General features: G+C 36.5%; 1 protein-coding gene across 1 annotated transcript; it reads right to left on the bottom strand.

Moving 5' to 3' along the window:
• Positions 1-2640: 2640 nt before the first annotated feature.
• On the bottom strand, positions 2641-15823 carry LOC126832490 (puromycin-sensitive aminopeptidase). The gene is made up of 12 exons (XM_050563287.2): positions 15602-15823; positions 14023-14196; positions 13198-13273; positions 12096-12181; positions 11358-11483; positions 11038-11145; positions 9868-10068; positions 9349-9445; positions 8264-8412; positions 7665-7829; positions 6761-6865; positions 2641-2835 (listed from the first exon to the last, which is right to left on the bottom strand). The coding sequence occupies exons 2-12, from the start codon at positions 14149-14151 to the stop codon at positions 2641-2643; spliced, it is 1437 nt and encodes a 478-aa protein (XP_050419244.2). The 5' UTR covers positions 14152-14196; positions 15602-15823.
• Positions 15824-16277: the final 454 nt, after the last annotated feature.

Consider the following 16277-nt stretch of genomic DNA (forward strand, 5'->3'; position numbering starts at 1 on the left):
AATTATGTAACATATCTGTTGTATAGTCTACACGGTATACACCACCATTACCACAGTTTATCTAGTAAATATACAATTTATATAATAAATATACAACAATATACAATTTATATAATAAATATACAATGTATTAAATATACAATATAAAATGTATATAATAAATATACAATATAATAAATACACAGCAATATACAATTTATATAATAAATATACAATGTATTGAATATACATCAATATACAGTTTATCTAAGTAATAAATATACAATTAATTGAATATACAATGTATAGAGTATACAAAATGAAATGGAGTTTAATGTCCTACTGCTCTGCTCTGAACTGGTCTAATGAAGACGGCAAGGTTCAAAGGACAATATTGGTGTCAATCATTATCACCATCACATATGTGATAGAACTGGTTAAACCCGTTCCAAATATAATTTTATCAAAGAGATCATTGTTACGATAGATGAATAATGAAGGTTTCAACAAACAGAAGTGACGAACGCAAAAGGAAAACACGAGTTATCCTTCTATATAATTAACTGAAATTATGAGTGATTACAGATACATGGGCAAATTTTTTCTCACTAATAATTTCTTCGAAGACCAAGAGTTTTTGTGTCAGACTGTGAGAGAATATCTGTCACTGGGATTCAAAACCCAAGAGATTTTGGATGAGTTTCCAGTGACATGACCACTTGCCTACCATGGCCCCTATCAAATAAAATAGGAAAACTGCACCCAAAACTAAGACAGAACAAACAACAATAAGATATGAGTAAATACCTTAACCCAATGATCAGGTTTCACATCTGATATATCTATACGAGTTGATTCTCCGTCTAATAATATCGTAGTTACTGGGGAATTCGGCGACGATGTTGTGGATATCGTAATTGGTACCAACCAAGTTAAATTCTCCCCTAAAATAACAAAATATCTCACATTCAACATTCTATGATTTCAGTTGTTGTTACTTTTTAAATCAGTTTGTCGCAAACTTCTTAATGTAGTAATATTGTTATTAAGAGCTAATCATGTTAAACATACATTATGCAAGAGCTAACTCTGACTATTACAGTTCTTTCTTTAGGCCTGAAATGTTATCTAAATTATTAATTAAAAATTAATTAACTGTTCCAGACAATAATCAACTCTTGATGTCATCGCTAGCCTGTCATATTTACTGGATTAGAATCCAATCTGCTGCTCATTGATGATTAAATCAAAAAAAGGATAATTTATCGCACTGACTTTAATAATGATGGAGGCTAGGCCCAAATTTCAATCGCTAAATTCTAGGTTCAGTGTGGATCAATCTGACTGAAATTTTCTGCAAATTCGCTTTACATTAGCTAGTTTTTTACTATTATAGTGAGAACTGCCAGCTTTTTATCTGATCTCCCATAATGTATCTTTAAGTGATCCAATTAAGAGAAAAAACAATGGATATTGTAAGACTGTTAAACTGTTGAAGTTCTAAATTAATATACACCAATGAATTACAACAAACTATTCATTTTCGCTTAAAAAATAATCAAATAAAAAATCACTGACATAACATTTATGTAATTTACTGAATGAATCGTGTACGTATAGTTGTATCCGCGTTTTATTTAAAAGTACGAAATTCGCAAAAGGGTGCAGGGTGAAATCGATAGACCATTGGACAATCCTGCTTCATAATAAATTTGTTTACCTGTTCCAATTTTACCGTCGGAAAAGAAACGTTTCTGGCTGATTGTTAACGTACATGTATCACCTTTTTGTTTTCTTTCTACCTGAAAAATTAAAAAAAAATAATTAAAAATATCTATAAAAAATAAAAAGATAGGTTGCCAGGCAATGAAACATACACCCACACTAAAATCTGATCAAGAGTAACAACTCATTAAGTAATTATCAGAAAATCATTAGAATTTTTTTGGCCCATGCGAACATTTAGTATACAAAACATTTAATATCATGGATTTAGCTGTTCAAAATCATTGAAAATCAATACACTTGTTCGTCTCAAGACTTCAAACTCTGTGTATCACTCTAAAGTCAATCGAAAGAATTATACATAGGCATAAACACGGTCTATAAATATAAAATCATGACCTGGTGATCTAAAACAATGTGTATAAATTTGAAGTCAATGAGATAAACTTTAGCCCCTAGAGTGCCCACAACATATTCCAAAGTGATCAAGCGCCCTAACTCTGGCAGTAATTACTGGAAATTGTTGAAAATCCAAAGGCTTCTTGTCTCATATATTAACTTTAGCATCTAGAGCGTCCACATTCGGATATTAACATTAGCGTCTAGAGCATCCACAAGTAATTTTGGATGACGGACCGATGGCTGCACCGAGACAATATTTCAATGTGGGCGTAAAAAAAATAAGGACAGATTAATAGCAAAATTGTCGCCATCATTGCAGAATAACAAATTTGTGACTGTTAATAGTGTTTCCCATGGCTGCGAACTTGATAGCCGAGTCTAGTGTTCAGTTCCTTTTGTCAAGAAACATTTAGTTACTTCCCTATTTCTCGGGAAATATCACCATAAAAATAAAAACTGGCTGCTTTTTTTTTTTCAGTTAATATCAATATTTTTATACTTTTTATCCTAGGACATTAAAACTTCTTCAATGTTTTAATAAATAGTGACAAACTTTTCGGTGAATTTGGCTACCTCTAATACAGGATATCCCATTTGTTTGGTCCAGGTATCCATGACGTTTTTAACAGGTTTACCACTTGACTCAGCCAACGCTTTCCATAAATCTTCTGTCTCTGCGTTTTTATAGGCATGACGAGATAAATAAATATTCAAACCTTTCCTAAAATCCTGTAATTATAAAAACAGTCTAAATAACAAGACTAACATATGGTTCAACAATCTTATTTTAATAATATGTACACTTGCACGAGTTCGGGTAATTACAGCAGGACCCGGAGAAAACACTTTTGAGAGAGAGAGAGAGAGAGAGAGAGAGAGAGAGTGAGAGAGAGAGAGAGAGAGAGAGACTCGACACAAACTAGGTCATTTTGGGACTAGCATATGGTTCAATTTTATTTCAATAATTCGCTTGCCCGTAGGAGTCTTTAACAGTGGGAGGCAACTGGAGGACCCGGAGAAAACCGATGAAGTTGGACAGGCGACCCTACTCCTTATCACGTACAACCGGGGAATCAAAACTACGCGGGGAATCAAAACTATGCCAGTTGATTGAATGACAGACTTTATGATACAGCGCGCACATGCTAACTATTCAGCCATCCAACCCCCACAACATTTTTAAGTAACTTGTATTCTATGTATTCTATGTGATGTCATGTTTCAATCTCAATCAGTTACTAATAGGGGTCACGGTGGCTAAGTGGGTAAGATCATGGCTCTCTAGCCTGGAGGTTGGGTGTTTGATCCTTGCATTGGCTTGGCCAAGAAAGTTCATCCAGATTTTCCGGCGTGGTTCCCCTTGTCAGTGATGCAGTACAGAGGGCCTGACAAGGACAGCTGTCTAGTCGTTTGGATGGGATGAAAAACCGAGGTCCGATGTACACATTGGTGTGCACGTAAAAGATCCATTGAGAGTTGGAATTCGATATAAGAGTAGGCAGTAATAATAATAATAATAACTAGATCTGCTACTAGATCCCATGCAGATATGAAAGCTTTCATATTCATCGTCACGTGACATGGATTATATCAAGTATCTTGAAAGAAAAAAGAACAACAAAAAACAATTATCAAAATGGGTGAAAAAGTTGCGAAGTTACAAGTCTAAATATAGTGAGAAACATTGCACCCGGAAAACAAAATAATCTGAAAACTAAAGGGAAATAACTCAGACTTGGATTGCTGTAATCGGAATAACTTTCCATTCCAGAAGTTTCAGAAAAATGGATCAAGCCGTTTAAAAACGGGACGGATGAGAACATGAAACGAAAATGGCGGGAAAGAACTAAAAAGTGGCAGGAAAATATCAAAAAAATAAATGAAATAACTTTGAACGGAACTAATATTGTTTAAATCAGATTGACCTTAGCTGTTCGAATATTTAGGTTAAATTTGTAAATTTTGAAAATAAAGGCATAAATTGTCCTACAAACAACTTTGTCGGCACGTAAAAGGACAATAGCGTAATACGAAATTTTTTAATTTTTAAACACCAAAAAATCGATCTTGATCCCGAGCTATCCTGGGGCCTGTTCACGAAATTTTAACTAAGATAAAATCCAAATTTTAGTAATTTGATTGGATAATATTAGATTGATTTTAGTGCTTAGCCAATCAAAATTGAAGTATCTACTAAAATTTGGATTTTATATTTAGTTAAGATTTCGAGAAACAGGGCCCTGAAATGCATTAATTTCAGAAATAAGAGACGCATTGAACGAATGCAGGTATCACCTTGAATTATTCAGGGCACCTAGGTACCAACGTGAAAATTCCTCGCCGGAATTTGGTAGTCATGGTACCTTTGGTTCCAGCGTGGCGCATGCGCGAAGTCAAAAGAAATTAAGGTCAATTTTGGAATTTTGGGTATATTCGGAGTGATTTGGTAAGTGACGGTGGATCGGGGACCCAGATGGATCTAAGATGGCGGTCATAATACAATATTATAATAACGTTGACGAATGAGCAAATTTTCGCGACCGCGGTTGATTTGCTCTCCCCAGGCAACGTTCCGTTGGTCCGATTGCCTTCAAATTTGCACAGAATGTACCTTGGGATTCTAGCTATCACATATTAAAAATAGAAGAGTGTGGAATTTCGAGAACGTTGAAAATAAATTTGAAGCCCACCCCCACCCATCAATGTTTTTTTTTGCTTAAAAATTTGCCGTATTTTATCGATTTTTATTGTTCTTGATATTTGAGCATTTTCTCCTTTTAATATGTGATAAATATCATCGCGGCGCAGCCAACTGCTAGAAATTCCAGAGATTTTGACCACTGGAAGGATGCTTTAGCAGTCAAAAAAGGTCAAAATAGGCAATTTCGGATTTTAGTGTCGCAAACATCGTTGCAGTCATTTTAAAAAATTGTCTTTTAAGGATAATGTGTATAGTAATAATACCTATCACATACGAAAGGCGATAAAATCCCTTTGCATTTGCAATTTCAAAACTAATTCAAACTAATATTAAATTCCAAAAAATCGTTTTTTTTGCTAAAACTCTTTTTTTTTTTAATCGGATCAAAATGAGAGTAAAGTACAGAATCCGGGGTGGTAATAGGCGTATTGTGTCCAAATTTCATGGTTCTCGGACAATCCGTTCCGGTGTCGTGGCGAAATTCCCCCTTTTCCCCCTTACGGAAGCCGTATCTGGACTTAGAAAAAATGAGATACCACCGACCTGGAGCCGTGCCAAGAACAAACGACTTGAAGGAATGCAGGTATCGCCTTGAAATTTTCAGGGCACCTAGGTACCAACGTGAAAAGTTTCTAGCTGGAATTTGGTAGACATGGTACGTTTGGTTCCAGCGTTGCGCATGCGCGAAGTCAAAAGCAGCTAAATATGTTTGTTATGAACGGATTTTTTTACAAAATGGACCTATCTCTTCGAAACTTCGGCTAACCCCCCATTTCCGACCTCGGCGCATCCAAGAATTGTCTCCAAATTAAAATCGAACACCTAGTTCCATCTCTATTTTCTTGTTTTACTTTATGTACCCCCGGGAAAATGGCCACCGCTCGCCCCCCATGGGTCAGGCCCTAAAATTTCTTGTTTGGAATTGTGCTTGGGACCATAAGCCAGATACCCGGTGAGTTTCAAGTTGGTGTGCACGATAGTAGGATTGTGACGCGCATGCGCGGGCCTACACTTGAAAACAACCTTGTCGGCACGGAAAACATCAAAGGCGAAATTCGAATTTTTGAAATATTCAAATACCAAACAGTCGACCCATATCCCGGCTATCCTGAAATAGGAGACGTATTGAACATACTATGCCCTATTGTGTTTGTTTAGAAGACCGTAAATGTTGATTTTTCGCTATTTTTCATATTCACTTCAAAATGACGGCCATCAGTTGACCTAAATCAAAATTCTGCTCTGAACGTTTTTTAGGCATTCCTTCAGGGATTCAGAAAATATAACTCCCATGTCTGTAAGTGCAATATCGCAAAAGTTATTAGGACTTTTCACGTTTCAAGATGGTGGCATTTCCGGTTCGATCGACAAACTCCATATTTTGTATATGAATCAGTAATTACTTGTCTAGTATCGAAAAAAAAATTAGGTCATTCTGACCTATATTTCGATGATTTTTTTGAAAATTTTGATCCTTAATTTCATTAAGGGGAGATAATTTAGCAAATTTCTAATCTTATTTTTTAAGTCGCATCAGTAAGATCTACTTACATGCTAAATTTCATGAAAATCGTACAACTATTAAAATTGGTTATAAATACCGGTTCGAAATCACAGCGACGAATTTTAGAAATTCGAAAATCTGAATCTGCAGATTTGAAGTAATTGTCTCAAGGTACTCAAAGAAAAAAGATTTAGTCAAATAGGTCAAATAGTCACAAAGTTACAGCATTGCAGGTCAAATGCATTCATTCGTAAAATTAGGTGATTTCGGATTCGTAAAACGTTTTGAAAATATATTTAATCAACAGCCACCACCCATTTTTGGGGGGATAGGTAAAAGTTTCAGAAAGATCCTACGGTTAGATTCTGAGAAATCCGATTTGTGGATAAAACACAAAAAAACAAAATAATAACAATAATAATCTTAACAGAAACAATAATAATATTTACCTCCGCACCAAGATAATCACTCAACATTCTGATAATAGAGGCACCTTTACTGTACGATATACCATCAAATATCTCATCTATTTCTGATGGATGACCAACTTTTACCTATATATACATTAATATGAAGGATGAATAAACCACCTCTTATTTCAACCTAAAGTCTGTTTTCGTATTGCTATTGTGCGGTGATTTTTAAATATCTATTAAATTAAAATCTACTCTCTCCGTCGACACCATCGTTTCATCTAGCTCCTACACGGATCTGTTGGCGTGGATCAATCGGAAGAAAAATAGGCCCATCAAAAGATTTCAGAAAAACTTATAGGTGTTACTGGTTTGTGTATATATCCTATATATCATTTGTGGACAATGTCGAATGTTGATAACATTTTTAATTCATGGGATTCCTCTATCCCTAAAATTTCCAATTGATGGGATTTTTCAGTTTATGGGATTATGGAATTTTCAAATCATATGGTAATTAAACCATTTTTGCCTGATGTATTGCATCCAGATTTTCCGGCGTGGTTCCCCCTTGTCAGTTATGCAGGACGGAGGGCCTGACAAGAACAGCTGTCTAGTCGTTCGGATGGTACGGAAAACTGAGGTCCCGTGTACACATTGGCGTGCACGTAAAAGATCCCTTGACAGTTGGAATTCGATATAAGAGTAGGCCGTAGGGCCGCTGTCCAGGCAAAATTTCCCACATAGCACACTGTATGGCGTATGCCCGTCTTCATTAGCCCAGTATAGGAGCAGAACAGTAGGACGTTAAACTCCATTTCATTTGATTTCATTTCGCCTGAAATATTGCTTTTAGATATTCAACTTTTACATAAATTTATTTTCTATTTTCAAAATGATTTCATAGTTTGAAGCACGAATACCAGTTTATAATGATTACCTCAATAGGATGGCTGTTGTGGAGGGAATCTAATTGAAGGGCTCGGATTAAATTATCATTAACGAAAGACGTCCAGATATCCCATTGTGGAAAACAATAATCAACACATAGATACTCGATCCACGTCGCAAAACCTTCCTTTAACCACAGATCAGTCCACCAATCCTAAAAATAGAAATAGGGGGATTATAAATATTTTAGTCAGGGACCTGGGAGATAATGAATTTTAAAGTCAACGGAGATTATGAATATCAAGGCCAGGACCAAGATTATAAATATGAAGGTCATGGTCTCAAAATACAAATCATGAGTCTCTTAGTCCAGCTATATATAGCTATTTGGCATCTTTCCAAATTATGAATTTTTCTTACTAAATTATAGAAATCACAATTTCATTTTAACAGACCCCCCCCCCCTAATTAAGGCCAATTTCTATCCAGGATCCTACATGTAATGTACGTTTCAGCAAGTCCCTAAAGTAGGTATAACAATTAATTTCTGTCATATTCTAATGGAGAAGAATGTCCTTGTTGGAGTCGGGTGCTGCACACATATTTTACAAATGTTTAAATTATTCTGTGTAATAAATAAAATATTACCATAGTAACCAGATTACCAAACCATTGATGAGCTAATTCATGTCCTACAACTAACGCTACATGTTGTCGACTGACAGCCGACGTATTCTTGGGATCAACGAGAATCAACGCTTCTTTAAACGTCAATAAACCCCAGTTCTCCATAGCACCTGTTAATATAAAACAATGCTATTATTGACACGTTAAAATCTATGGACGGAGGAGGGGCTGAATAGTTTAACGTGTGCTTTTGATCATAAGGTCTGTCATTGAGTTAACTGACATGGTTTTGGATTCCCCACTTGTAGGAGTAGGGTCGGCTGTCAACCTTGTGTGTTTTCTCTGGGACCACTGGTTTCCTCCCACAGTTAAAGACCTCTACACACAAGCGAATTATTGAAATAAAATTGAACCATTTGTTAGTCCCTAAATGATGTAGTTCGTGTCGAGTGGACGTTAAACCCAGTTTCTTGAGACAGGTGTGTCTGTTGTTTCTGTGAGAGCCCCTGTAGAACAAGCGCGTGGTGGAGTTGGGATGAATGTAGAATGTATCATCAGTGAGCAACATTATTTTAAACAATTCCCAATGAAACAACATTCAAACCAAACCTGGCCATTCAAGTATTGTTCATGTGGAATGTTAAAGTTACCCCAAACCCTGCCAAATTACAGAAATGGAGGTGAGGGATGGGTGTATATTGATTTGAAATGGAGAATTGAAGGGGCAGGGGATGTTTATTTGAAATGGAGGAAGGCAAGGGGGATGTTTATTTGAAATGGAGGAAGGCAATGGGCAGGGGGTATATTTATTTGAAATGAAGGAAGGCAAGGGGGCAGGGTGTATATTGATTTGAAATGGAAGAAGGCAAGGGGGATGTTTATTTGAAATGGAGGAAGGCAATGGGTAGGGTGTATATTTATTTGAAATGGAGGAAGGCAAGGGGGCAGGGTGTATATTGATTTGAAATGGAGGAAGGCAAGGGGGCAGGGTGTATATTTATTTGAAATGGAGAATTGAAGGGGCAGGGGGGTATGTTTATATGAAATGGAGGAAGGCAAGGGGGCAGGGGGGTATATGTTTATTTATAATAAATAAAGTTATTCACCTATAGCAAAATCTGCAACAGAGAGTAAATCTATTTTAGGTAGCATGTACTTAATACCAAAATAATCTTTATAGAATGGAAGGGTTTTCACGGCAACCTGAAAAAATAAATAATCTTTATAAAACAGTAGGGTTCTCATGGCAACCTGAAATAATCTTTATAGGATGATAGGATTCTCATGGCAAGCTGAAATAATCTTTATAGAAAGGTAGTGTTCTCATGGCAACCCGAAATAATCTTTATACAATGGAAGGGTTGTCACGGCAACCTGAAATAATATTTATACAATGGAAGGGTTGTCACGGCAACCTGAAATAATCTTTATAGAATGGTAGGGTTGTCAAGGCAACCTGAAATAATAACATGAAAGCTTCGTTCTACAAATTATGATTCTGATCAGAACTTTCACAACCAATTCCTGGATCGAAGCTGGAAAGTCATGACCAGTGAGCCAGCTTCTCATTATTTCCTTTAACATACCAGAATCCTAAGACAACAAACACGATAATATATACTTACATCGAGAGCAAATCGTCCTTGTTCCTTTTTACCAGCAGGCGTATAAATACGAACTCGGATCTGATCTTTATCAAATCCTTCAACATAATCGTAATCTCCGACAGTAAACGCTATTAAATACGTGGACATAATAGGCGTGGTTTCAAACGAAACTATCTTAACGTTTTTATCACTGGAATGTGGTGTGTTGGATTTTTCAGGCTGCAAATAAAATAAAGTACAGTATACAGTTGTATAATACAGTTGTAACCTAATTTAGTTATAAAAATTCCAAGACTACCACGAATAAAACTCCTTACTAAAGTGTTAGTAGTTGGTGAAGAATTGCTGGAATAGTGCAGGTCAGCATGGATCTCAGTGGGGGAGAAATAAAGTTTTGTAAAAATACAAACATTTAAAGTTTTGTTTCAGAAAGATTTTACTCCATGTTTCTTTCGTGGGCATTATATTTACAGCATCTAGTTAATTACAAATGTAAAGATGTTTTTGACAAACACATCTTTTCTTATAGCTGGAGCACATTTCATGTTGTCATGTTAAGTCCGGCCCACACCGCCACGACTTGCCCAGACTCTACCCAACGCAACGTCTTGTCTCAGATAATCAGTGCAGTGTTGTGGACAGTCCCACGACCACGATTCATGTTTAGTCGTAGTCGGATGCAGTTGGATGCAGTCGTAACCCATCGTGTTTGTGTGGACACTCACACGACACGATCAATTGTCTTACTGTTGTTTAGCCAATCAGAGAGTAGCATTTAGTCATGTGACTGAAAGTTGGTGCCGCTGCAACCACAAACTGCTCAACCGCTTTCCTTTTCGACTACGGCGGCGTCTTCGCCTCCGCAACAACAGCAAAACCACTGAAACTGCAGCATATTTCTTTTTACGAGCTTCTGGTTTACTTTTGGAATCACTCGCTAGAGGGAAGTGGTGTAACTCATGACACATAATCTGTGAAAGTCGGGCCTGTGTGGACGAGTACCTTCTTAGGCAAGTGAAGTAAAGACGCGACCCGATTTTTTATTTACAACTACCCAAGACGCGGAGTCCTATCGGGTTGTGTGTAGTCGTAGCGGTATGGGTCAGTCAGTCGGCATGTTTTCACCGTATTTGTTTAGCCATTTTGTGCCCCACTGTCTACTAGGTTTGTCCGTCTGATATAACTTACCATATTTGAGAGAGCGACCTTATCTTTAGGTACAACTAGCGTAATATCAAACATAGCTTTAACTGCTGGTTCATCCCAACAAGGAAACGCTCGTCGTGCATCTGTTGCCTAAAACAAATAGAATAAACCCCATTAAAACTGAGAATTCATTGATGTTATTAAATAAAAAATAGTCCATCAAATTCTGTGTTAAAAAAATGGTTATAGTGAAGTTATCTTAAACTGTACCATAGACGACGCTGGAAATTTGTCAGAATTCAAATCCAACAAGGTTTTGTTGAGTCAAAATATGTGTATAAGACATGGGTTTAAAGTGTTACCTCAAAATGCGTAACTGCGTTAAAAGCCGTCTGTCCATCTTGTGTTGTATACTGACTTCTATAGAATCCTTTCATTTTATTATTCAACTCCCCACTATAGGTTAAACAAAGATCACCTTCCCCAGCCTAAAATATAAATCAAACAGCTTATGTTAAATATATTTCACCATCACCAGGCTAAAATATAAATCAAACAGCTTTATGTTAAATACTGTTCACCATCACCAGGCTAAGATATAAATCAAACAGCTCTATATTAAATATATTCCACCATCACCAGGCTAAAATATAAATCAAACAGCTTTATGTTAAATACTGTTCACCATCACCAGGCTAAAATATAAATCAAACAGCTCTATATTAAATATATTCCACCATCACCAGGCTAAAATATAAATTGAAATGAAATGAAACGGGATTTCATTTTCTTTTTCTGCATCAAACAGGCTACCGAAGACCAGAATAGCAAACAACATGCAGTTTCTGCCAACTCTTCGTCGAATTCCAAGCCAAGGTTTTTTTTAATGTGCACACTCAACCGCGGTTTCTATACCATTCGATTGCTTTTCCTTATCAGGCTCCCAGTTCTGCACAACTTTTTTTGCCGGAACCAGGATTGAAGCTTGAACCATCGAAAACGGAATGGCTGTATGTTAAATAAAGTTCGACCACCTATTAATTGTAAGACGTTTACCTGTAAAATAAGGTTTGACTACCTGTTAATAAGAAGATGTTTACCTGTAAAGGTGTAGTAAAGGTAAAGGTAACTGTTTCTTCTATAGCTGATCCATATTTTATACTACCTTCAAACTTATCACTTGATCCTATAAAATACATACTTATACACTGGGTAGTTGGGTGGTCTAATGGGTAAGATTTAGTGCGTAAGGTATATGAAGTGGTGCTGTTTTGATCCTAAGCTTGCTTGTATGTGACAAGGAGGAAGGTTGCCTGTCAAAACTTGTGGGTTTTCTTCAGGTCCTCCAGTTTCCCCCACTAAAAGACCCCTACATGCAAGAATTATTGAATAATATTTGACCACTGCGATTTTATAGCAATAGTGATAATTCACGTAGCAATAGTGATAATTCACGTAGCAATAGTGATAATTCATGTAGCAATATTGATAATTCATGTAGCAATATTGATAATTCACGTAGCAATAGTGATAATTCACGTAGCAATAGTGATAATTCATGTAGCAATAGTGATAATTCATGTAGCAATAGTGATAATTCATGTAGCAATATTGATAATTCATGTAGCAATAGTGATAATTCATGTAGCAATAGTGATAATTCATGTAGCAATAGTGATAATTCATGTAGCAATAGTGATAATTCACTTAGCAACAGTGATAATTCATGTAGCACTAGTGATAATTCACGTAGCAATATTGATAATTCATGTGTGGCGAAAATGTAGTACATATATTTACTCTTATAATGCAAAACAATATTCTAGGGGGAACTAGTGTCGCTAGCTGTGAAATTCTTTTGTCATTTGAATTTAGTTATTCATTATTAAGATTTAAGTCACAATTCTGCGGTCCGTAATGTCGTTAGACATGGAATAAAACTGATAAATGTGTGAAATATGCCATGGATAATCATATAACTTCATTTCGAAGTTATTGTATTACAACTCAAAATTATCAAGATCAGTGTGTTTTCTATAGAGTATGTGATAATACATGTGAGCTTCTAAAATAACTTTCCTATGGCCAATTCAGCACTTTATTTGTCTTTAACCACATGCACATGCCATGATTGAAAACTTAAAGCCTCTTGCTATGAATATATGTTAATTTAGATTGAGTTAAAATATATCAAAAACTCACCTTTAGGAGTGAAATAAACTGTTTTAACTTTTATATCTAAAGCATGACATGTTATTGTACTGGTTGTTTTCGTTATCTAAAACATACAAAAATCATAAATGCAAAAAAAATACAATAAATTTTCTCCAGTGCTCTAGACAAGTGTCATCAAGTGTTCTAGACAACAGGTCTATCATCTACAGGGATGTTGTACTAAGTGTTCTAGACTTATCATCCACAGTGATGTGTCATTAAGTGTTCTATATAATAGTTTCCAGTGTACCATATTGCCACATTGAATGTTATATACGACTCCCCCCACCCCACCCGGATCCATTCATCTGATTTTGGGGTGTTGGGTGGCTTAGTGGTTAGCACATGTGCGCTCTATCATTAAGTCTGTCATTGAGTCACCTGGCGTGGTTTCGAATCCCTGGTTGCACGTGTCCAACCTCGTGGGTTTTCTCCGGGTCCTCCAGTTTCCTCCCACTGCTAAAGATCTCTACACGCAAGCGAATTATTGAAATAAATTTGAACCTTATGTTAGTCCCGAAATGACCTAGTTTGTGTCGAGTGGATGGTAAACCCCATTTCTCTCTCTCATCTGATTTGATATATGTTGTTTATTTCTTGCAATGTCTGTGTAGTCTGTCTTGTTGTAATTGTTTTTCAGGTTTGTCTTGACTGTTTTTGTTTTGCGAGTAATGATGTTCTCCTGCAGTTAATATTTTACAGCAATCAAGATGTCTACTATGCTTTATTAGACATTTGGATGGGACGAAATACTGAGGTCCTGTGTACAAACTGACATGTACGTAAAAAATACATGTATTATCTTACACTTACCTGTACAGAGATTTTTTCTTCTCCATCAAAAACAAAGTTGGTAAGATCTGGTGTCAAGGTGATGTTATAGTTAACGGGTACAACATTAGTTGACAAACGCTCAAATTCTGGTCGTTCGTCGCCTGGCATCTTCCTAGATTTCTTTACAGTGATATCAAGTTCTTTCTTCTAAATCTGAAATATTTTAAAATTTGCATATAGAATTACAATGAAATGAGGTTCAACGTCCTATTATTCTGTACAAATGATGTTAATGAAAACCTGCATTTACCCATCTTCAATAGAAGGCTTGATCTCGCTTTAACTACGTACATCTTATCAAGGCCTTCACATAATACCCTACAAATGTCGGCACTAATTTCGATTGGGTACGCCCAGCCTGTGAGCCTATCAGATTCCTTGATCGTCGCGAATACCACGTCTCGCGCTTTGAAGCTAAAATGTCTACCTGTGATAATCGAGTTGCAAAGTTCAAGGTTCATTGAATGTTAAGGTTTCCGTGGAGGTCTTGATGTCACAACGTCTGACTGGACGCTACTGCTCACGGGTCTGTAGATAACATAGCTATAAGTTCGGGAATTGTGAAGTAAACAAGCAACGTCCAGATGTTGTAAAACTCGCAGTCGTTGCTTCAGGAACATGGCATTCACCATGAAGGCTTTTCTGCCTACTCTACATTAGTCACGTGTTGTCGTGAAATATCGTTTTTATGGGGTTTTTTTTCGTTGCTTCAGTAACTACCACTCTTAATTATCCATGTCATAGGTACACAAACACTCTAAAATTGTTTTGGTCCTTTTTTTGAACCACTTCAATATCGTGATATAAAACAGTTTTATCTTCTTCATCGGCTGGTGGGCATAAAATATCAATGATTCATTTATCCTGTTGTTTTTTTGTAAAATATTGACCTATGAATTGTGATACGAATCTTATCATAGCACCTGAATCGCAAGATGCATTGTATCATGACTGCAGTAGCTATACCTGCATATAATTCCAACTTTCAATTTAATTCCAATTTTTTTCCCCCAGGCTTACCTAAATTTCATTTCATCGTATATGGCAGAGTTCGTAAATTTTTGCGTTACCCTTTCAATGAAGTCAGTGAAGGCCGTAAGAAGAGTGGGACGTATTTTTTAACAGCGTGTTGTGTCGCTCATACTGGTTCTAGCGACGTAAGCAAGGTCTTATTTTCTAACTAAGATGTTCAATTACATTGTTCAGGCGCTCACAGGGACTGACAGTGACACAGACCCTTTAGCAGTAAAAAGTTGCCCAGTAAAATTGACTGGGTAGCCATTAGATTCAATAGGACAGTTGCTGAAGGCACAGGTCGAGTGTAATGAGACCTAGCTACGTTCAGAGCTGAACTACATGGAACTATACTATAGCACCATCTCTTATCTCGAAACACGGAGGGTTGAGAGATGAGGTTTGTTATCTAGTATTCTAAGAAAAAACAATATATAACACACGTGAGTGTTGAGAAGAAAAAAAAAAGAAATTTATAAACTTCCGTATGTGTGGTGCAAACGTGCAATCCCCAATGTTAAATATTGACCAAAAGTTGACAAACCCGTTTGTTGTATTTCGCTCTCTCGACCTCGTCTCTGCAAAAATTACTTCTTTCAAACAGAATCGGCCTACAAGTTCTCTAACAGATGCTGTTGAATCATTAAATTGATTTATTCATCCCTCTATTTACATGACAACGTGTTTGTTTATTAATTGGTCGCTACGATTGAAATATTCCCTCGCTCGCCGGTAAATAAACTCAATCGATACGACAGCTCCAAACACTTACCACAACCCAAGCGAAACCAGTTCGAGACTACCCAAAGGCAACTATAATCAATTACCCCTAAGTACCACTAGAATTTCCAGTCAACAAACTCGGTCGATGGTTGGGCTAAAATTTGGGAATAGTTTGTTTGACTGAAATAAAAAACGCACTAACTCAAATTTGATTACATCGTTTTTTGTCTATTTTGATTATTTTCCCCCAAGTTCAAATCTGACAGTTGAAGTCACAACTTTATTGAGATTTTCCTTCCAATAGCAATCCCCTAAACAACGTGTTGACCTCTCTTTGCGAGTAAGGTCGTCATCTAGGGTTAAGGGTCAACGACTGACGTCATCAACTGAAAACAATGGCCGTACTAATATAAACAACTTGAATTAAGTCTGTGTCCGATGCATAAAACTGATGACAGCATAGTATCTAGTCGCTTCGGAATAAAAACAACCGTGTG

Source organism: Patella vulgata, chromosome 9 (genome assembly GCF_932274485.2).
Source record: "Patella vulgata chromosome 9, xgPatVulg1.2, whole genome shotgun sequence".
NCBI lineage: Eukaryota > Metazoa > Mollusca > Gastropoda > Patellidae > Patella > Patella vulgata.